The sequence below is a fragment of the Pleurodeles waltl genome, chromosome 3_1 (assembly GCF_031143425.1).
Source record: "Pleurodeles waltl isolate 20211129_DDA chromosome 3_1, aPleWal1.hap1.20221129, whole genome shotgun sequence".
Classification (NCBI taxonomy): domain Eukaryota; kingdom Metazoa; phylum Chordata; class Amphibia; order Caudata; family Salamandridae; genus Pleurodeles; species Pleurodeles waltl.
Window position 1 is genome coordinate 1,526,579,887 of NC_090440.1, and position 24,514 is coordinate 1,526,604,400.

At 45.0% G+C, this 24,514-nt stretch overlaps 1 protein-coding gene across 1 annotated transcript in view; it reads left to right on the top strand.

The window, feature by feature from the left end:
• Window positions 1-24,514, top strand: part of THEMIS2 (thymocyte selection associated family member 2) — a 263,194-nt gene that overhangs the window by 184,129 nt on the left and 54,551 nt on the right. The window contains exon 4 of the mRNA XM_069225106.1: window positions 13,351-14,387. Coding sequence (XP_069081207.1) covers window positions 13,351-14,387 — 1,037 coding nt within the window. The remainder of the gene's footprint in view (window positions 1-13,350; window positions 14,388-24,514) is intronic.

Here is a 24,514-nt window from a genome sequence, read left to right on the forward strand (position 1 = left end):
CAAGGGGCGCGAGCCAGACCACCCAACCACCATCCCAAATGGGATAGGGGGGGAGAAGGGGCACAAGGGCCCATTAACAGATCATACATCAGAGCAGCCCATAGAAATACTAGCACAGTGACATGGAACCCCCATATAGCCACCAGAGGTATAACCCCAGCCACCACACCATTTTAATCATCATCGCTGAGTGTGTCTCTCTCAGCTGCAGAGGCCTCTGGATCTCCCGTCAGTCTTTTTAGGTACTGTTTTAGCAAACTTAGCTGCCTGTTTCGGGCCCGTGAAGAAATGCAATTTGTCCCCATGCTGCACTCTCAACTTTGGGAGGGAAATAAGAAAGTATCTGGCGTCTCTCTGGCTCAAAGTGCGTTTAGTCAGCAAAAAAGCTCTACGCGCAGCCTGTACCCCAGGAGTATAATCGGGGAATATATTCAATTCAGTATTCTTGTAAATCACCGGCAGCCGCTCCCTCGCCAACCTGAGAATAGCATCCTTGTCACGATAGTTCAGCAATCGGACAATGATAGGCCCCGGAGGCATCCCAGGCGGAGGCCGAGGGCCCAACGATCTATGAGTTCTCTCCACCACTAGCAGCCGGGAGAGTTCCCCGGGAAAAAGGACTACACAAACTCCTCCATCCTTCTCATAGCCGTGGATTCCGGAAGGCCAACTATGCGAATGGTATTGCGATGCGACCGTGCCTCCAAATCCTCATTCTTGTTACGTATCACTTCCAGTACGCGCTCTATCCGCAACAATTGTTCCCCTTCACCATGTCGCTGATCCTCTAGCTCCGACGTACATGCTTCCAGATGGTCAAATCGAGTATCATGATCATCCACCCTAGCCTTAATCCGGTCCATTTGCTCCACCAGGTGGTCAAGCTTAGCGTCAATGCCAATCGAGTTTATTCTTGAGGTCCAGAAACATAGCCTAGACAGAAGTAGCTGGGGCCTCCTCCTCCGCAGGCAACAATTCAGACTGGGAGAAAGCATTTTTCCTTCCCCCATCAAAGGTGAGCTTCGCCTGTCTCTGATCCGCCTTTCCCATCCTCCGCCTCTACGTAGATCTAGCAGCCCGGGTCTCTCACCACTGCCGACTCAAGGGGAAAGGAGAGAGTATGGGATCCGCACGACAAGGAGCACCAGCAACTCACCGAGTGCAGCAGCGCCGCCAGGCACCACCAGACTGAAAGGCAGCACCCCGACTCCAAGTACAGTTACTCCACCAGTCTCTGTCGGTCAGCAAGGCGTCCCAGCCCGCCTATTCAGTCCAGCAATCTAATCCACAACCCAACACTCAATGCACTGACCTGCAGCAGCCGGGCCTGCAACAGCCAGGGAGCCACTTCCCCACCACTGACTCCGCCTAGCAGGAGCCGCGCCATGAATACCGCTGTAGGTCAAAAACAAATATGATGCCAGAGGTAAGTGGAATCCAGGCAGCCCCCCAACACAGCAAAGGGCCCGCAGTCCGACCTGAACGCCGATGGAGCTCCCAGCTGGGGCGACAGAAGGAGCCCCCCTGCTCAATGCCGATTCAGGGCCCCAAATGACAGTCTTGCACTAAATAAGCTGTCGGCCCTCCAGCGTCACAATCCGGCAGCAGCCACGAGAAATCCTTTTCGGCGCTGCCAGGCTCATCCTCAAGGGCTGAGAGAAACACCCCCAGCTGAGGCCAGAGTCACACTTCCAGGTGGCCCCAGCGGCAGCCAGCGAGCCCGCACACTGCTCTCTCCGTCAGCTAAAGCAGGGGGACCAGCACCGGAGCCCAGCGCAGTCCCTACCTCCCTCCAGGCTGCTATCACCTCCTCCACACAGCCTCCAATCTAGGCAGATGGCACCGGGGCTCACCTGGGGGGAAACAGTACTCCCCAGCATAGGGTGAGCCAGCGGCCGCAGGCCTCGCCCAGCTCCCAGGCTCCAGCAAGGCGCACGAGCCACCAGGCCCACCTCCTCTCCACTGATCTTTCAGGGCCAGCGGCCGGCGATAGCCCCGCACAGGCGGTCCGCAGCTTCAGCAGAGCCTCCTGGGGCCACCACCACCAAAATCTACATTGAAAAAGGCCGCTCTGAGAATAAATGCACAAATTAGGCCCCCAGCCCAGCAGAGCCTCATGAGGTGACGGACATCTTGCTGGTCGGCCTAGTCACGCCCCCTACTACAAATGATTTTAAACATGGTGCATTGACAATTTATTTTCTGATAGCTGCACATTCTTCACTGTGCTCCTTTTTCCAGCTAAATTCTCCAATTAGGATGCATAATTGTCCATAAACCAAGAATAAAACTCTGTCAAACCAAAAAAAATATATCAATTGTTTTTTACATTTGGGCACAGGAGCGTCAAAAATAGCTTGAACATGGCTAATTTTGGGACAAATGCCATCCTTTAAAATAATTTGCCCCAAATATTCCATTGATGTTTACCAAAATTACATTTCTGCTCTTTTACCGTCAAGCCAATCTCCGTCAACGCTTGTAACACTTTTCTCAGTACGTCGTCAAGTTCATTTTTATCCTTCCCAAATATCAGTATGTTATCCTGAAATACCTTCGCACCAGTTATATCTGACAGTACCCTGGACACTTCCCTCTGAAATACAGCAGATGCACTTGCATCACTAAATGTCATTCTCTTATACTGGAACATCCCGTGTTATGAAAGCTGTACAGTGTTTAGAATCAGGATCTAGTTGTATTTGATGGTAAGCATTAGCCAAGTCAATTGTCGAAAACACTTTAGCGGCACTAATAGACAACATCAGTTCTTGCAAATCTGAAAAGGAAATGCATCCACCCAGATAGCTTCATTGAGACACCGTACATCTACACACAGCCTCAAATCACAATTTGGTTGCAAAGGAAATTTCAACTGGAGATACCCAATCGAAACTTTCAATGGGTTCTATAATGTCCTTTTCACATAAATCATGTAACATTTCTTTTAGTTTTACTCTGTAATTGAATGGAACATTCCTCAACTTTTGTCTCACAGGTATAAATTTGTTTCCATATTATTGTGTGTTAAAAGATTTTCATATTGCCTAATTGATTCCCAAAAACATTTGGAAACTCACTCTTTAAGCTAGAATAAACGATGTAATTCGTTTCCAGAATACTACACCCATCCACCGCATACACTGGCGGATCAGCATTAGGATCCACTCTTGTGCCAAGTTCTGTCATGTGTGACCAATCCAAGATGATGGCACTTTTCTCAGCAATAAATACATCTCCGATGCACCTCTTACCAGCAAATTCAAACTGAACATGCATGATCCCCACGATAGAAAGTTTGTGACCGGAGTAACTACTTGGACTTATGCTTGTGTTTTCCAGCTCCCTACCTGGACACAATTGTCCAAATCATTTTTTCCCATTATGGTGTACCATGCACAAGAATACACCATTGCTTCCACTTCTTTCCCATCAATGTTTAACAAACAATTTGGTTACTGTACATTTTTCGCCCCTTGTTTTCCTCTCTGTATATTCAATACAACATCTTGCATACCGAACTCGTGCTCTCCATCATCAATATCTTGCATAATACAGTTCAGTCTTTCCAAAATTCTTACATACACGAGAAAAATGCTCTTTTTTCTTATACACATTGCAAATTTTACCAACAGTGGGACATATTTTAGAATTTGCCAAATGAGTACAAGAGACACCTGTATAATGCAACAATCCTTTGGAATTATAACTTGGATCGCTTTTGTTGTCCATATAATTAGTACGAATAACTCCCAGTGATTTTGTTTTATCCTTGGCATTTTTCTCATCACTAATAGCACATATCACACCATCATCTTTATTTTCCTTTATCACCACCTGAATACCCTTCCCGGTTACTTCAATACTTGTTACCACTTCTACTGTGGCTTCTAAGACAATTCACCCAAAGACCACAATTTCTCCTGTATCTTCTTAGATTTAGTTTTCATTATTAACTGGCCCCTTAATACCTGGTCATACGTCATATATTCCAAAGCACATGTTACAGCCAGTCCTCTTAACACAGGTTGATAGTTTAATCTTCTTTTTGTTCTCTAGAACAAAAGTTATATCTTTTCATAACTACATTAATGTTCCTGCCATACCTCTCCTGCAATTGTCTGAGAGAACATTGATAAACATCCGCCACACCAACATTGTCTAATACAGGTCAGTTTTTAATTCTCTTAATTCCATAGCCCCTATTCTATGTTTAAGTAACAATAAATGTCTTTCTGGACTACATTCCCTTTCCTCTAATACTTCCAGGTATGCCTCAAATAAGTCTAGCCATAACTCCCATTGAATAGGTGGTTCTCCTGGCTCCGCCAAAAAAAGGTAGAGGTTGAATATTAGCCATACCTTAAAAAAATGATTCCTTAAATAACAACTTTTCCTACTGAACTGTATATGCGTTACTAGCCCAGAACTTCAACTATATGCACCTAATACAGCACAAAAAATGGGAAACTTGATAATCACTACATAAAGCAAGTTATCCCCAAATATATATACATACATAAAATAAATGGCATTTAAAAAGAAATTATAGTGTGCGCATCACCGATTAATAATGCAGCACACAAAGTTAATCCTACACTTTATCAAGAACATTCAAATATTTAAGGTGTGCGCATCATTGACACAGTTTGCGCAACTCTGACATTAGTCATACCAAATGTAACGATTCATTGTTAAGGGTGTGCGCATCTCCGAATACCATCCCCGCATTCCGTGTGAGCACTCCAAGCAGGGGTAAAGCATACTTAGTTCCACTCCACAAGGAAGTACAAACGGAGATCGAACATCATGTCCTGCAACGATGTGAATTGTGTTGCGTAGCGTCAATGACGAAGGGAAGCACGTTCCGTTTTTATGTGCGTGGCAACATCATCTGTCTGGAACATCCAATGAGTGCAGAAATTCTATCCGCTGCGTAGCATCAATAATGTTGGGAATCACGTTCCACTACTAATTGCGTCACATAATCATTTGTCTGTAACATCCAACGAGTGCAAATCATCCACACAACCATGCATCATGAGGAATTGGCTGCAAAATGGCAAATATGTACAATGCAACATCCAACATAAGCCGCATAAGACTGTCTTTGTTCCCAACACCAAATCCTTCAAGGTAAACTCAGGACTTCTGCAAAAGCTAGCACATAACACAGGGACTGTAAAAAAAACTCAGCTGACATTGCTCTTGCCCACCTCGTCACCATTGTAAAGAACGAGCCATGCAGAAAATGTATGAGAAATAGTTCTTTAATGCCAATATCCCTCTGTTTAGGACCGTGCACGCAGAGAGCAATGCCAGCACAACAGGACTGGGCAACCGTCCCTCGGTAACTGCATTACAACGTTCCTCTTCCTGTACCATTCCTGCTCCACGTTCTACCCCCATTGATGACCCCTATCTTAACGTTCTAATCATCCCACTCTGACCCTTCAGGAAACCATTCTCTGTGTTTGTGTATGTATATGTATCTGCTGAGTGAAAGTCTTGAGTCGTCTCTGGATATTATTGAATGTGAGTTTTCTACAGAAACAAACTGCCCGGGGTAAAAAGGTGAAACTTGGCTATTAAAAAAAGTCTACCTAATGGAAACATTTCATCTATCATCCCGTTCGTGATAATCTAGTCTATAAAACACACCTGTGTGATATATAGTATTATACTTATAATTATAACAATTACTTTTTTTTCCTACAAACAGTAGACTACTTGACAGTTTGTTTGCAAAACTTTTGTACTTTCCTTGACCACTCATGCAGTTTAAGGAAATCTGAATTTTAGGTCATCATTTTAGGTTGACTGTTTAATTTGTTTACACCCACTGGCAAATGTGATTCATTCCATGCTTGAGGTTCAGAGGTCTCCTGCTTTTCCACTCAAAATAAACATTCCACTCTCGTGGCACAGATGTGCTCATGCAGAAAAAAAGTAGTACAAGAAGAAGCATAACATTAGAAGCGTCTTCTTCTGCCTTGCTCCATATACCCTAGAAGAGAGAGATTTCTGTTGGTTGGGCTAACAACATCCAGGTACAAGGGATTATTAGGGTGCACTACCACTGCTTTTCCATGTATATCGCTCATCCTTTATAGGTTACTGTTTAAACCATAGTTTATTTAGACAGGTTAGTCTTTAGAATGTTTAGGCAGCGATAAATGAAACAATATGTAAATGAGAGAGTTAACTCATGCAGTTTAAAAAAAATTATCATTTTCAAGACTGACAAAATATTTTGATGTCAAATAGAGGCCGATTGCCACATGAAAAGAATACATGTAACAGCTAATGCATGTTGGATGAGCATGCCATTGTGTTATATATTGTATTATACATTAAGAATAACATTTCTAAAATCTTAAGCCCTAATAATTAAAATAATAAACAATCTTACAAGACATTTCCAGTAGAGCATTTATGACTAAGAGCACAAATACAATTTCCAATTGTATCCTTTCTACCAACAAAGTATAACAATAAATTACACCCTGTGTGCAATTTGAAAATCTCTTGTCTCAAAGCATAGTTCGGTACAACTTGGTACAGTCCTCAATCCCTAAACAGGGGAGACTTGACTTATCCCTTATTCTTGATGAAACCTAGAGAGCTGACTGCCTTAAAGTCTGCTTGGAAGGGGGTGGAACTCCAGATGTTTTTGCACAGTTTGAGGCTCCTCTTTGATCAATCCCTTTTGCCAGTAATGCTGCTCATCATAGCTCACTCAGTTGAGCCTTCTGCCAGTGTAGATGAGATATTGTTGTAAAAGAATTATTAGCCAACTGCTGAATGAGTCTTACTGAACGAGCAGCGGCTAGCTCAGCCCTTGAGTTAGATGTAAGTTGTGCCTCATGGCCTGATTCATTCTACTCTGGGGTACCATTAGCAGACGTTTAAGCGATCTGTTTTCTGCTTGAGACCAAAAGGTTTTAGTCTTATAGTGTGGAGCTTCTGCCCTTACAGTACTACTGGGAGTATTTGTCCTGAGAAGTGGGGGTGCTGAATAACCACCATATGTAACATTGAATTTTACTAGGGCTCCACATTCTGTAATCGGGTTTTCAGGCCAACTAATGAGTTGGCCAACTAAGGCCCATATTTATACTCTGTCTGTGCCGGATTTGCGGCATTTTTTTTTCTTTACGCAAATCCAGCGCAAAGTTAACTCCATATTTATATTTTGGCACTAGACATGTCTAGTGCCAAAATATTGGAGTTAACAAACTTTTTTGCCTGCTGAAAACTACCATATGTCAAGGTAGGCGTCCCCAAGCAAAAAATGCCTCAAAGGCCCTAGCTCCTTATTTATCCTCCCGTGCAAAAAACACGCACGGGAGGAGGAGGGCCTTAAATAATGGCGCTAAGCCTGTTTAGCGCCATTATTTAACGCCTGGGTATGGGTAGGCGTAAGGGGACCTGTAGACATATTTCCATGGCCGGAGACCATGGAAATTGCCTACAGGTGCCCTTCCCTGTCCCCAGGGACACCCCCCACCCCTGTGATCAGAGGTGCTGAAGGTTTTCTGCCACATTCCTGCTGCTGAGTATTCACCACCAGCTGAACAGCAGGGTCACATCCCCTAGTAGAATCCCCCCTATTTGTTGTCTGACACAGCGCCATTGCTTATTAACCATGATACCTATTTTTTTTAAGCTGGAGCCCCCAACCCCTACATCTGATTCACCTCTTCCAAAAGAATATCCTGCCTTCAACAGCCCACCTTGACTCTGACTATGTGCTACCGGACTCACCTGTATTCACAGAGTCCTGCAAAGACAGGCACTGGTGCTGCTACCAAAGGGCTCATATGAATTGAAGCTTCTAAAAAACTGCAGATTACTCTGACCTCGTGAAGCAGAGCAGACATGTACCACTTAGGCAATGGCATAGCTGTGATGCACATGGGTTACTTTTGCTGGGTATCAATGCACGTACTAAAGGGTCTATTTACTGAAATGGTGGCGCAGGGCAGTGCTGCAAGTTACTTTGCTGTGCTGCCCTGCACCACAAGGAAAGGACAGGAATGCACTGTATTTATTATTGTTCAAATCTCTTTATTGGCATTCATTAAAGATATATTAAGATAATAGCTCCAACCAAACAAACAGACTCCATCATCCTCCCCCCGGACCCGCTTAAGTCAAAGTGCAAACATGGCCTATTCACCTTTAGTCAACACTCATGATCCCCCGGAGGTTTTGTGGGCCGTGTGTGTGCATCCTGATCTGTGAGTCTGAGAAGCCTGAGATATCTATGGCAAGTGCGTTCCTGGAACTCCACTGAGAGTATCTTAATTAAGTAATGCCATAGCTGGCCATATGAGTCTCTTTGAGCTGTGAGTGACAAAGTAAGTTTCTCCATCCCCAAAATGTGCCATAAGTGATTAAGCCAGCCCTGATGCATGGAGGTCCTACTGGAGCTCTGGTGTGTTAGGATATTCTGCAGTGCCACCCCAAAAGCCAACAGTATCTGTTGGCCTTTGCGCGATTTGAGGGGAAAAGTAAGCACATCATAATGATGTCGGCTTGGAAATGGAGGAGCTGGGTATCCAAGTGAGTGTCTATGTCATCTAAGATTTTTGCCCAGTAAGAGGTACATTTTGGGCACTCCCATAGGAGGTGCAGAAGAGTTCCGTGGATCCACATTCACACCAACACTCAGCACTGGGTGCGTGGTTGCCACTATGGAGACGTGCCAGCATGAGATACCAATAGATTTATATTTTAGTTGGAGGTTCGATATTAGCTGTATTATGGGCCATTTGTCTCGCCAGTAGTATATATCTCCCCACTCGCACTGAGTCGCTTCTTGCCCAAGCTCTAGTTCCCACTGCCGCAGACCCGCTGATTTAAGTTGCGTAGCAGGCTGGCGTAGAAGGTCACATATTTTGGTTATCAGGCGTTCGTCTGATGTTTTCATCACCAGCTATTTTTCAAATAGGGTGAGAGGGCGGTGTACTCGCGGACGGACCAATGGATGGGCCACCCAGTGTCTGATATGGAAATATAATAGACTCTCCGCTTCATGGAGCTCGTAATCAGCACGCATTTGTGCAGAGGTCAGGGGGCCTGACTCGTCAAACAATGTATAGTCCCTAGTGAGGGGATGGAAGGTGGCCAGAGGTCCCCCAGCCTTTGCAGCCAAAGTGCACCCTCCGGGGACAGTGCTCCTATTTGCCCATATCGCTGTGTGGATCTGTCCAAGCTATTGTCGACAACCTGTTTGTGCCCCCCCCATCAACACTATGCAGTCCTGGGTAGACATGACTTCCTTCAGGATGTGCCGTATTAACCTTTCTTGGCCTTCTTTGGGGGTGTAAATAATCACTAAGGTGAAGGTACGTGTGCCTACAGTTGCCACGTTAGCCAACAGACTTCACTTAATTTCATCTAATTTTGGGCCTACCTATCCCCGGAGGGAACAAACCACCAGTATATACCCCTTTAGTCTTAGTGTAAGTGGAAGAAAAGTATTTGGAACGGAAAGGCCCTATATTGTAATCTGTGTCAGTCACTGGAAACTATGTGGGTCTCTTGAAAAAGGAATAAGTCAGCTTGAGATCACTCTAGATAAGAAAGTATAGCCCTGCGCTTGGAGGGGTGATTCAGACCACATTCAGGGTAAAGATCTTGAATGTGCCATGCATGTCTGGCATATCTGGAGAAGACTTGCCCCTGTTGTCTGTGGGTTTTCTTATTGTGTGGCTCAGCCCGCATCTCCAAAGCTAAGGATTTGTCAATACGAAGCAGATGACAGGCTTCTTTAAAGGAGCCAAGCTGATGGAGCTTGCCATCAAAATGAAAAATGATTCAGACAGATGGCCCCATGCATATGGTATACCCTTGTCCTGAAGAGATGCTGTAACTGCGCTGAACTCCTGGCATTTCTGGAGTGTGGAGTATGCCAGGTCTTGGTATAACATCGGCTTTTGGCCTTGAAAGAGGCACTGGGTGGCGATCCTTGGCAACCTGAAGTATGCACTCCTTGAGTTGAAAGATGTGGATGCACACCAAGATATCTACTGGGGGTGCTGGTTCAGGTCTTGGTAGGCCCACTCTATGTAATCAGTTCAATTGAATCTCTGATTCAGGTGAAGAATCTAAGATTGCCCTGAACAGATCCTTGGTGTAGGCCTCAATGCTGCTGCCTTCAGTTCCAGTGGGAACTCCCTTGATGCAAATGTTATTTTGCCTTGGGCGATTTTCCAAGGCCTCTGCATGTGCCTGCAAGTCAGTCTGTTGGTCTCTGAGCCTAAGAATTGCCTGTTCGAGCTGCTCAATCTGCTTGTCACAGGTGGTACCCTGATCCTCCAGAAGAGCAACTGTTTCTCCTATGGTGCCCAAGTCACGGTGGACCTCCCGGAGGTCGGAGGATAGTTCTTTCTTGACCGATTGGAGCTCTTCCCGCAGGGAGGTAAAGAGAGCTTCTAGGAAGAAGCAAGTCACTGGGGCTTCCTTCTCACCACCATCAAGTGCGCATTTGGGGGCCAACTCCACCCAGCAGTCCCCAGCCTGGGCCCCGGCTGGCTTAGTAAGCATGTCCTTCAGGCTGCGGTCTTTCTTTCCCCGGGGAGCCTCCGATTCTCCAGCCCCAGCTTCTCTTCCCACCCTGCTCCAGATAGGCTTGTTCCGACCGGGCTGCCCCCTCAGCAGGCAGTGCCTCTTTAGCGGTGGCCGAGAAGTCACATACTCAAGCTCCTGCCTCCACCAGGGACATTGCAGAACAGAAGTTTGCGCCCAGAGACACAAACGCCAGAGGGCCCTTAATGGCAGAAGCACCTATGCTAAGCTACAGGGTGAAGCGCTCCTCCGCAGAGATCTCCTGCACATAGGATGTCATCCCCTGGATCCCTCACTCCAGTGTACCCCCCTGGGGTGAAGAGTATGCATCTCACCAAGGTTTCTATGGGTAGGCCACTTCCAAGTATGGGTCCTTGAACTCCGCTCTGTGGGCCTCCCTCTCAACTCGCCTGCGGTGTCGGGGTCCCAGGTCTGCTCATCCACTGCTGTGTCTGGGTTGTGAGGCCCCTTTGCCTATCCCGCTCCCCCCCTACAAAGGAAGGAAGGGTGCAGGACCCCGTCAGGCCTCTAAATGTTTAGGCACCCCAGGACTAATTTTCACAGATGCGTGAGGGTGGGGAGCACTGCATGCCGGGAGCAGGGGTTGTGGTGTCGTCCAGGCCCTCCATCAGTTCAATCAGACCCCAAGTTTCCACTGTCTATTATCGCAAGCCAACAGGCCTCCAAGCTGTGGGATGCCAACTGCTGCTGAGTATGCCGCTTCGCACAGACCCAGCCAGAGAGGGTTCCTCCGTCACTTGGGGCCATCACCGCCCGCTCCCCCTAACTCATCCACTGCAAATGCTGGGTTCAGAAGCCCCCTCTCCCAGCGCACCCCCCACCTCCCAGGGGGAGGGGCAGCATGTTGTAACAAGGCCTCTAGGTCCGTGAGTCAGGGCACAGGGTGGCCTGCTTCCCGCGAATGCTGGGTAGGCGGGGAGCACAGCGCGCAAATGTCTGCAGGCTGGGAGCGGAGGACAATGGGGCCTCCAGGCAGTACAAACCGTCCCCTAGCTCTGCCATCACTGATTACGGGCCTCCCGGCCACTGCTCTGAGAAATTCTGCCTGTTGTCTGGGAGGCCATGCTACGTAGGCCCAACTGGGATGTATCGCTCTGACTCCCAGGCCGCCTTTCGCTGCCAGTCTTCTCCTCCCCGTGGGGGTGTCCAGGCTGGGGAGCCCGGTCATGACCTTCACCTCCAACAGGGCATCTGGCCCCTCACACAGTTCACTGTATGAGGTGTAAGCCGCCAGCAGCATGCAGTGGGGCCCTAGGCCCGAGCTCTCTGTGAGACCTGTCCTCAGCCAGCCGTCTCACTCTCCCACGATGCGCTGTATCTCACCATCAGAGCCGCCGCTCCTCTTTGAGTGGCCAAGCGTGTTACTCGCCACTGCTATGAACTTGGGGGCCCCCACCACCATGGGGCACCCTGATGTAGAGTCATAAATGCGACCTGCCTGGCAGTGGGAGCAGAGTGGCTCTGGAACACGTCTTATTGTTCCGCCATCTTGGCCACGCCGCCGTATTTATTAAATACAGTGCATTCCTGTCCTTTGTTGCTGCGCAGATGCCATTTAGACAGCCTAGGACTGATGCAGGCACCTTTGGACCATGGTCCAAGGTTGCCTCTATTGCATGCAGGGTTGTTTTTGTGCAGGAAGGGGCACCTTTGTGCACATAAACAATCCATGGAGGCGTTCTTTTCTTTCTGTGTGTGCTTCAGAATGCTGAATGCGACATACATAGAGGAAAAAAACGAGGAGAAATAAAGATAAAGATATTTCTCCTTGTTATGCCTTCCCTGGGAAGGTGTAAGACTTTGAAGCATTGTCAGGTTCACAAGTCCATGTAAATCTGGGACTGCATCAAAACCCATGGGAGATGCATGGGAAAACCCACTGTATCGCCCATGGGACACCTCCCTGGCACAGACTAAGGTAATGCAGCTTCTTGCATTGCCTTGACCTACTCCATATCTATGAGGCCATGAAAGTCCATGCAAAGTGGCTTTGCGTGGCCTCATAGATATAGTTCTAAAGTCTGCGCTGCCGGAGCATCAAAAAAAGTGACGCCCAGGTGGTGCAAGGGACTCTTAAATATGCGTTTTCTAATGCATCAAGGAAGTTGCATAACCCCCAGATTGTGTAAAATTATTTTCCATTTAAAGCTTTTGCACTAATGCTAAGCTATTGAACTTAACTGTGAATAATAGTCTTCTTTTTACGTGACTTTGACTGCATAATCTAATGTGTATGTTTTTTAGCATTACCTATACACAAGCATCTAAACCTAGATGGCCCTTCAAGAGTAACTCTTGCTTTTCGACCTCACTTCCCCAAAATATGAAACACTTCCAAGGAGTGGGAGGTACTAGGCTTTAGTGATTTATCAATAGTTTCTGGTCTTGAGATTGCAGGGACCAAAGGCAGTACTTGTTAGAAGGAATTACCCAGCTGCAGCTGGAACTTTTGGGTGTCCGAGGTATAGTATATCATGACATTACTCCAACAAATGTATACCTTTTTCGCAATAAGCCCGTGGTTTGGGAAGTAGCTGGATGGGATGCAGGGCGTCTCTATTTGAGACAGAAACACACCGTCAGCAGTGAAGATCAGCAGCATGTGGGTAAATTGTTCCTGTAAAACCCCTAAAAATGGTCTTGTCCTCTTTGATCTCGCTGTCTAGAGAATTCTGAGCAGAGAATTCAGGTGTGAAGAAATGTGTATTATTTCATTTGTTAATATGAACTGTTGTCTTTTTCCCCCTGATACAGTGAGACCAAACGTAGTGAAAATTCCTTCAAACCTGGAAGTGGATTTGGTGGATGTTACCGAAGAGTGTTGCGACGTCAAATTTATCAAATCGCAGAGTTTACACGAGGTTTTGGAATTTGAGCACACATTCCCCGTGGTTGCGGAGCTCCTGGAGACTCCAGATCAGCTTTCGATATTTAAAAATGACTGGTTCCGCTCCCTCCAGAAAGGTCAAAAACTTATATTCCACAAAAGAGCTTCTACCTGCAAAATTCTCGCATCCTCCAGCAAGGGGAAAAAGGAATACCGCTATTTTTTTATTTCAAGTAGCTATAATGGAAAGTTTAAAAGAAAGCCACAGGAGTTCCCAACTGCCTATGACTTGCTTGCCAGCCTGAAGAAGGACACAGTGCTGCAGGTTGTAGTAACAAAGGACTGTGAAGGTGAATTTGCGTCTCTTTGCGCTGGGGACCGACTAAAAGTAAACTTTCCGACAAGCATCGTCACTTTAGTGGATGGGGTTACTCAACAGACAGATGTGCTTCCTTGCACTAGGGAATGCAGTGACGATGAAGATGAGCCGGAGAAAATCATGCTACCTCTCTATGCGGAGGGGCGCTTTTTAGAAGAAGTCACTGATAATAAGCGGTACACCATCTCCAACATAATTGAGAATTTTAAATTGCCATGCGAATTCAAAGTCGCTGGGAAAGATTCTTCCATGCCAAATGATACCTTAGGGTCTTTTTTTCCTCTCACATTAGAAGAAGTTATTCAGGAACCGTTTGTAGTCACCAGTTTTCTTAGCGAACCATCCCTTTGCTTTGACTTGCCTCTGAAATGGTTCAGTATGTCGCTCTTCTTTACCGAGGATTTGCCGCCAGTAGTCAGAGAGCTGACGTCCATTTCCACAGTGGAAGAAGTGACAGATTCCTTTTATTATAAGATACGGAAGCTGTTTCCTTCAAGTGGGCCACCTCCACCGAGACCACCAAAGAGACAAACAACAAACAAACCATTGACTGCGAAGGAGGTTCCTGAACCGATGCTGAGAAAGGTGAAGTGCACTCTGGGGATGAGTTAAGGTTGCTGTTAGGAAGGCCCAGGCGCGGGTGCGGTGGGGGAATAGCTCCACTACACCAGTGCACTTGAAATGTAACTGATAGAGATAACATATCACATACCCACTAAACAAATGTCCAGGCTTGCTGAGAGGTCTCTCTGAGCACTCCAGTGACATTTGCACAAGTTGACATGGCTCAAATTAACGTGGACCAGAATGCCTCATTCGGATGCCATTTACGTATCAAACCTACTGCACTATGGTCTTCTTGTAGTAGAGCCAACATGTGGCACCACTTCCCTTCACCCTCACACAATGCTTCAGTATGCACAAGTGATAAAACGGTCCAACCCAGTGTTGTTTTGGTGAATATTCCATCACTGCCCTCCTCTTGTGTGTCAACTATTTCCATGTTTCTTAACCATGCACGAAGTATAACATATGTGAAAAAGCAAACATGATTACAACATGCCATGTTAAATAATATTACGGTGTAATGCATCTTTGTGGTTACATTGGGGGAGATTTATTCAGCTGGTGGTACATATGTCTTGATCACCCACAAGGCATTGCACCAGGGACGTAAGATTGACAATACCAGAAGTCAATGGAAAACTGGTACAGTTGTGTAATAGAAACTTGCATAGTACACTAAAAACGCACTCCCTGCCAGGTGGAAGCAGGTGAACATTCCCAGGCCTTAATTTGGCTGTAGTCCCCGCATATGTGCCTGGCAGACTCAAAATGTTGTATGAGAAACGAGCTGCAGTGGCCCTCGAACACGGGCAGGTTTTTGCTTTACCTGCTAATGTAAGTTTGCTATCAGCTCCAGTTTTTAGGAGGAAAAATAGAAGATAAAAAGCGAGAGGCCTCAGCCTGCTTTGCATATTTGATTGTAGGAAGTTGACACCATTTGCAAGTTATATGTTAGTTATTTGTATAGCACGCCTAGCTGAGTGGTGGGGGAGTGCTGTACATGTTCAAAGGCAGAGATGCAGTCAACAAGTTATTGGAGAGGTATCAGGATTCTGAGAGCAAAAATGGACTGTTTACTCTGGCGTGATATCGTGTTCTTTAAAGAGGTGTGTCTTCAGCTCACCTTTCTAAGGTGCCCAGTGTTTTACAGTTTAAATACACCAACCTATGTGCTTATTTAGGCATGTTGATTCAGCATGTCAACTGACTAGAGGATTACCTAATGTCCGCTACGAAACTCCTGCTAAGACTGAAAAACAGCCTGTATTTATAGAAAGTTCCACAGTCAGAGTTGAGCCTCTACAAACATAGAGCTGGATTTAGAGTTTGATGGAGAGTTCACTCTGGTACAAACGTGGTAGCCATCTTGGTGGACTTGTTACAACTGCATTTTACATTGTGGCACTTGTAATAAGGTGGATGGGCTATCCGTCACATTTGCATCCTGCAGTTAGAAACAGTCCCTGCTTTCCTAAATATGATAATTAGTAAAATACTTAACTTTAGTGTTATACAGTGTTATATACGGTGATCAATGAGTAGGGACGGCAGATGCCGCAAGTAGAAAAACATTGCGTCCATTTCTAGGGGAGCACATGAGGAAGAAGACCTGCACCGATACATTCTTGGTGTAGGGAAGAGGGGCGCTGGCTCAGGAGGCCGCAGGACATGTTAGGAGCACAGCAGATTCTTAGCTCACTCTTCCCATGATACACACAGCGTCAGTTGGAATATTTTCTGAAGCATTCAGAAAAGATGAATCGTTTTCCACATAAATGACACCAAAATGGGTACAGAGCAAAGAAAAGTAAAATATCAAACATTGTTGAAAGGTGTGTTTTCGGGTCCATGTGTCCATGCTGTTCCTCATTTTTTAATTTTGAACAGCTGAGTATCCTTGTCTGGGCAGGAGATTTGCTTCGAGTCCCCAGCCAGGTGTTTTCGTCTGTTTCTCAGCAACAGAGTGCTGGACACAAATTAGTGCTCCTTTTCACTTGGGAAACTACTGATCCCAGGACCAGGCCATCATACATCTAATTGTAGATGGCAGATGAAACAATATTCATTGGTTTCAGACCTTTTACCTGCACTCCAGTGGGAAGATTTCCTACACACTTTGCCAGTCTAAAGTATGTGACTGAGCACCCTGATTTCACCTAGTTGCATTTAGCTTGCATGAAAGGTATTTGGGACGTGAACGGTGAGACACCCATGGTTGGGGTTCCCCTGAATGTATGTAGCTCCTAAGACAATAAGATTCTCCACAGTGTTTAGTGTTAGTAAGTGCTACTGTATGTACTCTTCCTTTCATGCCCCCATGATGCTCTTTTTCCCCCCTCTGAGTAGGAGCCATTGTAAGGCAAATTGAATTTGTCTGGATCTCAGATCACATCAACTTAGGGAGCAGGATTGATCCTTTGTCCTTATGTGACCTGTGTGAAGTAAGTTCCAGCACATGAGCACGTGGCCTTCATGAGGCAACACTTACACAAAGATTGTTGCCAAGGGTGCTGCAAAAGACTACACACCTAAACAAAGAGTTAGAGCAACCTGCTCTTCTCACACATCCCTTGTCCTTATCTGAGGGAGAGGCAAAGGCATCAGCAACAGAACCTGATTAGTAAAAAGTGAATAGAAAATTGTCCACAGCTGTAGAGTGCTGGATTACTTGAAGGCCACAAACCCTATATGATGGCTTCACAATGATTCTATCATGTCAGCAGTGGTGTCATTAGAGATGTCATCAGTGATGCAATATGTGAGGTCATCAGCAGGGTATGTCAGGGCGCAAGTTATAGTTACCTTAGTAAACTACAGTTGGTGAATTTTTGCATTTTTTTGGTTTTTAAACAGTTTAAAACACTTAACTAAAATGTCACTTTAAGCTGTTTTTTCAGTGAATATTTAGTCCTTTTTTAACATGTGTTGACATTGCATTACCATACCCAAACTATAACATCATTTTACTCTTTTTTCAAATAATATATATATATATATATATATACACACACACAGTGGCAGGCACTACTGTTTAGCTGTACCTAGACTAAAGTTTCCATAGGAAGAGAGTTTTTTGTTTCACAAATAACTTTGGTGCTCTTTGACGAATCTGCTGAAACTTTCCAAACAAAAGTTCATCCACCATGTCTTTTTCATGGAAAGTTTAATGCTGGGTGAGGCGGACCCTGGAGCTGACCATGATGGCCCCTCCCTGGGAGTGCTTTGTGGCAGCTTCCCCTTCTTGATGACACCGGATTGACAAGAAGTTCTCCTCAAGAGCAGATGTTACCCCCTTCTAGGAAGATGATACCCCAGTATCGGGGACACTTTTTCACCCGTGATGAATGGGGTGAGCACCACTGTTTGGGTGTGGTACTAAATGTCTGAAGTGACTGCCTTCACAGGCTGGTGTCAGCTGGAGGGTACGCTCACTGAGACCTTGCGGGTTTTCCACGTTGCCGGAGATGGACAACTGTCTGTTGAGAGAGGTTTTCTTCCTCATTTACACTGGTACAAGGAGACCTTATCTCCATATTGTAGCATCTTCCCTGGCCTTAGTACCTCCCAATTACTACGCCACACATAAAGCTGTAAATTACACGTCTTTATTCCTCTGCGTGTACCTGTGAACTCCAGCATTTTAAATCAAGCTTTCATTACATTCTAGTCTAGCAATTATGTCACACTGATACAGAGTCCGCTGGGAACTAGAAATATTCTGTATGGGCTTTGACGCAAGGCAGCTCAGATAGCCACCTTGCTGCACTGCTCTAAAGGGAAAGCACAGGAATGTGGCGTCTGTTGCATAAGGCACAATCCTGTCCTTTCACACTGCTCTGGCACCGCTTTGGCAGCCTAGTGCCAATGCAGGCAGGATTTCTTTTGTGCTGGAATGGGCACTTTCCTGCATAAAAACAATCATTGGAGGCTTTTTCTTCTTTCTATGTGTGCTGCAGATTGCAGAAAGTGGAAAAGGCAAGGAAAAATAAAGATATTTCTCGTTGTTGCATCTTCCCTAGGGAGGCATAAGATTTTGGCACATCCCCAGGTTTACAAGCTCTTGTGAATCTGGAGATGCCCTAAAATCCATGGGTGTTGTATGGGAACACTCACCTCAATGTCCATGGAATTCCCCCCTTGCGCATAGCAAGACAACGCAGAGATTTGTGCTGACTTGCCTTACTCCATATCTATGAGTCCATTTAAAGCCACGCATAGTGACTTTACGCGGCCTCATAGATATGAGTTCAAGGTTTGGGCTGCTGTTGCATCACAAAAAGTGACACAATGGTGGTGCAAGGGGCTCATAAATATGCCTCTACACCTCCCCCTCTGTTAAATGAAAAATTAACATTTTTATAAAAACATTAGACATACACATTCACTGAAAAAAACAAAGGTTACAGGGAGGTTATAGTTAGGCTCACATTTTAAACGTACAAAACCATAGAAATTCACCAGTTATAGTTAGAGTTACCTCAAGTAACAGGGGCATCTCCTCCGCAGTGGAGTTAGCAGCAGAAAAAATAAAATGATATTTGAATATTGTTTTATCCTTCTGCTGCTGGCTGGCTCATCCAGCAGGTGCAGGGAGGGGCTGAGCTGAGCCAAGTGAGGTGGGAGGCGGGATGAGGAATTATAGGCACTAAGTGCTCATGTGATGCGTTTGGACAGCCTAAGACGCCCGTCCAAACACACATGCGCACTCAAGTTTCTTCGGCCCAGCTGTGTACACACAGCCAGACTGGAGAAACTGCACAGGCCCCAGGGTTGTGTCTGAGCTGCAGTCGCTGCCGCTCAGACCAAACCTGACGCTGCTCTCATGCTAGCTTTAGCATGAAAGCAGTGCCTGGATTGCTTGGCAGCCTCTTCCAGAACAGGAAAGGAGGATGAGCAAGGCCGCAGGAGAGGATGGTGGCGGCGGCGGCGACGAATAGTAAGTTTTTTATTTTATTTATTCCCCCTGCTCCCCTTGTTCCCATCTCACCCATCTTGACTCCCCCCCACCCCTCCAAGCCCTACCCCTTGATATCTGCAGCAGCTACCGCTGTCAGGTAACTATAAACCATGCCCTAAGCTAACTATAACTCGTGCCCCGCCCATGCACAGTTTTTTTGTCAAAAATGTTACTACAAATATTACATTGATAGTATCAATGATGTTATCAAAGATGTCATGAGTGCTGTAATTTGAGGGGTCATTAACAGTGCTTGGCAAGGTCACGTCTGCACAGAAAATGACAAATGCCCTGGGGTGGTGTTGATCCCTGGGGCTGCAAGGAGGCTGTGTACCCCCCCATAGAAGACAACAATTGCCTTGAAAAGCACTTTTGGGGGTGGTGGTCCCCGAGGCATGGGGGGGGCACGCAGCTCGCTCATAATTCATTATAGCCCTAGGGAGGTCTCTGAGGTGTGTGGGGGCTGCGCTTTCCCCTGCTCATATTTTATTATTCGTCCCGGGGAGGTGGTGGTCCCGGGGCTGTGGAGGGCGCCAGAAGCCCCCCCTATTAAAAAGAAAAGAGTGTCCCCAGGACCTGGCCCGCCCAGGGGCTTTTTTTTTAAAAACAAGCGAGGGAGCCTGTGCTTTTAAAAAAAAATTATGTTTGCCGATTACGCTGTAAACATTTTTTTTTTTTAAATGCTTTTTAGCCTGGGGAGGGGGGTTCCCCTTGGGACCGCAGCACCAGAGCTAAGGGGTCAGAGTATATGTACCCTGGACCCTTTTGTATTTTTTATTCTTTTTTTCAGGGACTCCGCTTCAGCCGAGTCCCAGGATGGCTGACAACACTTCAACGACTTCCTCGTTGAAGTGTTGGCAGGCAATCAGATCTCAGCACGAGATGAGGAGGGGTGGCGAATCTTTTGCGTCCTTTTATATACAAATTCATATTTTCTTTAATTTCCCTAAAACTACTGAACAGATTTTCACTAAAACAAAAAAGGTCACTTTCTGCTAAATTTGGTGTAATTCCGTCCAGTAGTTTCCCTATGGAAAAATGAATTGGGACCCCCTTTTAATCTGCCCCCCTAGATGTATCACCCTGAAACATTCCAGACAGTAGCAGAGGTAGCTGGCAATTGTTAAAAAACGTTTTGTGAAGATTCATCAAGTGGCGCCAAAGATATAGGCAAGTAAAAAAAAAAACTTTTTATATAGAAACTAGGTTCTAACTACAACTACCTAGTGGTATATATTTGTTGCTGGAAGCTGTAAACTGTTATCTTCAGTGTCAGAGATTGCTAAAGATGGTAAAGAGTTAGCAACAGCCACTGAATCATCGGAGTAAGTCTTTCCTTCACCCTTTCGAGTTGAGGACCGATGAAACACGGGCCTAAAGTGAAGAGAGTCCTTGGATACAGACTTCCCAGGGCACTGGGCAATCATTGTGTGACCCTTGGTAGACACCACTTGGAAAGGTTCATCATCATAAGCAGCATCAGATTTTCTTTTGCGCATCTGTTGGACGATCACCAAATCTCTTTTGTAAATGCGATGTATTGTGCATGTCCCCTCTTATCTGCATAAGGTTTCATTTTCTTCTTGTTAACCAAGTTCCTTGTTTTTACTTTTATCTCTCTAAGTGGACCACTTAGGTATCTTGGTTGTCATTGCTCTCCCGAGCTTCAAAGTTGTAGGACATTCACCTGTCATCGAGTGGGGCGTCAAACGATATGCGTGTAGAGTAGAGTTCAGTACTGCTTTTAAATTGAACTTCTCAAGAGTTGCACCATGCACTGCTTTCTTTAATGTACTCATAAAATGCTTAACAAGTCCATTGGCCTGTGGCCATAAAGGTGTCATCTCTTGATGCTTTATGTTGAGATGCTCCTGAAATCATGTAAATTATTTACTGTTGAAGGGTGGACCACTGTCAGACTTTACAGGGGCTGGGAGGATTATCTGACAGGCCTTGTGTTCCTTTTCTACTCTTTCATCCTAGCATGGAAACCAAACTCCGTCTCAGAGAGCTCTCTTTGTGGCAACAATACCACAATGTCCTTCGTGAGCCACTTCAATCTCTTTTTGTCACAGACTCTCCAGAATCAGGATTCTTGACCCATGCAATATAATTCCTTTCTGAGATATGGATAATTCATCTTTGACATTTTTGTATTTTTTATATTTGCCATCAGTAGTGAGAGGTCGAATGTATTTGTTCCTCTACTGATGTGTAGTTATGTCCCTTAACTTCAGCAGGTCAATATGATAGCTTGTGGCAGTGACAATCTGGGCTAACCATCCATCAACTGGTGTACTTTACTTGACAAGGAAATTAATGTAGGCCTCTGCCGTCTTGGATGGAGTGCCATGACCTTGTATAGGCACTCTCGAAAAGTAGTCAGCAGGATTCTGATCTTTTCCTGGACAATGCACAATTGTATTATCGTACTCTTGTAATTGTAGTCCCCATCATTCAATGCAAGGAGGCATCTTGGCTTTTGGATTGCCAAAGATAGTTAGCAAAACCTTGATGATTAGTCACCAGCGTAAACAGCTTTCTATGCAGGAACACATGGAAATGTTCACAAGCCCATACCACAGCCAGACTTTCTTTCTCAGGCTGTGAGTAAGCACGTTCTTTTTGAAACAAACTTCTACTTCACTGGCCACAATATGCAGGCGAGCATTTGGGTATCCATGATGATGTGCAAGGATAGCACCTAACCCCTGGCTAACATCAGCCACAACCTCTGTATAAAGGTGGAATTAAAGTACGCCATTTCCATAGCATTTTCAATAGCACGATTCTCTGGAAATGTTTTATCATGTTCTTGTGACCACTGGAAAGAAACATTTCTCTTCCCCGACTCCAGTTATGGAACACTAACAGTGGCAAAGTCTTGTATCTATCTTGAATAGTAACTGTCCATGCCAAGAAAAGAATGTATAATTGAAACGTCTTGTGGTGAGGGTCAGCATTTGACAAAGCTTGTAGTTTTGCAGGGTCAAGAGTCATACCTCCTTTCGAAAAGATATGGCCAAATATTTTCTGTTTTGTCTTATTCAACTCACACTTGTCTGAATTCAAAGTCAAACCTGCATCACTGAGTAATTGACATACTCATGTCCGTTCTATGTAGTTCTGAAAACTAATATGTCATCACTATAGTTGAATGCACTCACAACTGGCAGTATCACACATAGAATAACGTCTTGGAAGAGTTCTGCAGCCAATGAAACACCAAAACTATGTCTCTTGTATGTATTCAAATCAACATGTGTAGAAAAGGCTGTAATGTACCTGCATCTTTCTTCATGTTCCAACTGATGATAACCTTTATTTAAATCAAGTCTAGAAAAGACCTCAGCACCATTCAATTGCATTATCATATCAGCAATATGCTGCCCTGGATGTCGTTCTTATTCAGTTGATTTGTTTGCCTGATGCATGTCAATGCATATGCACACAGCTCCTTCGCTGTCCTTTTTAGACACAACAACTGTTAGAGAAACCCATCGTGTTGGACCAGCAGAACTCTCAATAATATCATACTGAAGTAATGATTCAAGTTTTTTTTCAACAGCTTCTTGTACATGAAAAGCAACTCATCTATTTCTCAGAGCAACAGGACAGATAGCCTCATTAATATGCAGCTTTACTTTCATAGTCCTTAACTTTCCTAAACCATGAAACAACAAAAAGAGTTGACTTACTACTTTGTGATAAGCATTCATGTTGTAGTTCACAGAAAGCAGTACCATGCCAGCAGCCGTGTTGAAACTGATGACACACAGGTACTTGCTGCTGTGCCTTGAAACACATGGATCGGTGCTTGTACCTTCGTTGTTTTCTTATGTTTCACTGTTGCTACAAATGAAGCTTGACTCATCGTGAACGTTGAGCAGCCCAAGTGTACACTTTGGTCTTCAACGATGTAAGCCACAGTAAAAGAGTCACAGTTCATTGTATTTTGCTTAAAGAATTATATTTATCGATGCACCGCTGTTGATAATGAAAGGTATTGAACATCCATTTATTTTTAATCTAATCTTTTGACATTGCTTTTATGATTTTGTTGCTTTGGCGTATCGATTTTTCTTTGACTGGCGTTTTTCTTCACATGCGTCCATGTGGTAAACATTGACATGGCACAATTACTTTCTTGACTTTGACTTATTATTGAGGTGGAAGAACTGTTTGACGATGACTTAAATGATGATCGACTTTTATTTCGAATCTGCCTCAACTGATGTCGCCGCTTGGCCTTGTGGGAGTGCATTGAACGTTGCTTCTGGAATGTTCTGGCAGCCACTTTGTCTTAACTCCATGACTCACTTGTTTATTCCTTTGATCTACACATTGTCGCAAAATGGTTCTCTTTCCCACAGCCTTTGCATATCAGTCCAATGGTGGGACACTTTCCTTCGTGTGGAAATGAAAAATCCACATTTGAAACACAATTTATTTTTACGTGTAGACATCACTTTCTGTACTTCAGTCTTTTATTTCACATTACTTTTCACACTCATGACTGACTCGCTCCGTGCACCTCCAGCCTCTATGTCAGCAGCTTATTTCTCAGCGTGTTCCTCAGTTCTGGCAGCCATCAACACTTGCTCCAGACTAATAGTTTCTCTCTGCATTCGTTGTCTGAAGGAATCTTACAAGCAGCCATCAATAACTCAAAGATGCGTAGCTTCTTCGTCATTAAATTAATTGAATTTACAGTGTCTGATGAGTCTGTCAAGTCCTTCTGCAAATACATCAATTGTTTCACCAACTCCTTGACATGCTTGACTGAAAAGGTATTGTTCATAATCAACATTTGGTTCCAGGCAGTGCATCTTTCGTCAATATTTTGCTTTTTGGCAGCATCGAAAGGTGGTGGTGGTGGTTTCAGAAAGGCAGCCTTCTAGCCCAATGTGGAACTTACTGACTTTGAGAGTAGTGTGCTCTCTGACGCCAGAGGATGACTGTTTGTGCGAGCCTTCTTTGAAGTTATTTGACATGTGAGCCTCAGGATTGTCTTTAATATTAATCAGAATGGTATCTTCTTTCTTAACTGCAATCTTCAAGTTTCACAAGTCCAACTGTTGCCTTCAACTCTTTGCTCTCGAAAGACCTGTGAAGTTGTTCTGAGCCCCACTCGGCAGCTCGATGAGCCACTGCTTCGGGTATAGACAGCTCTGTGAGCGCAGATTTG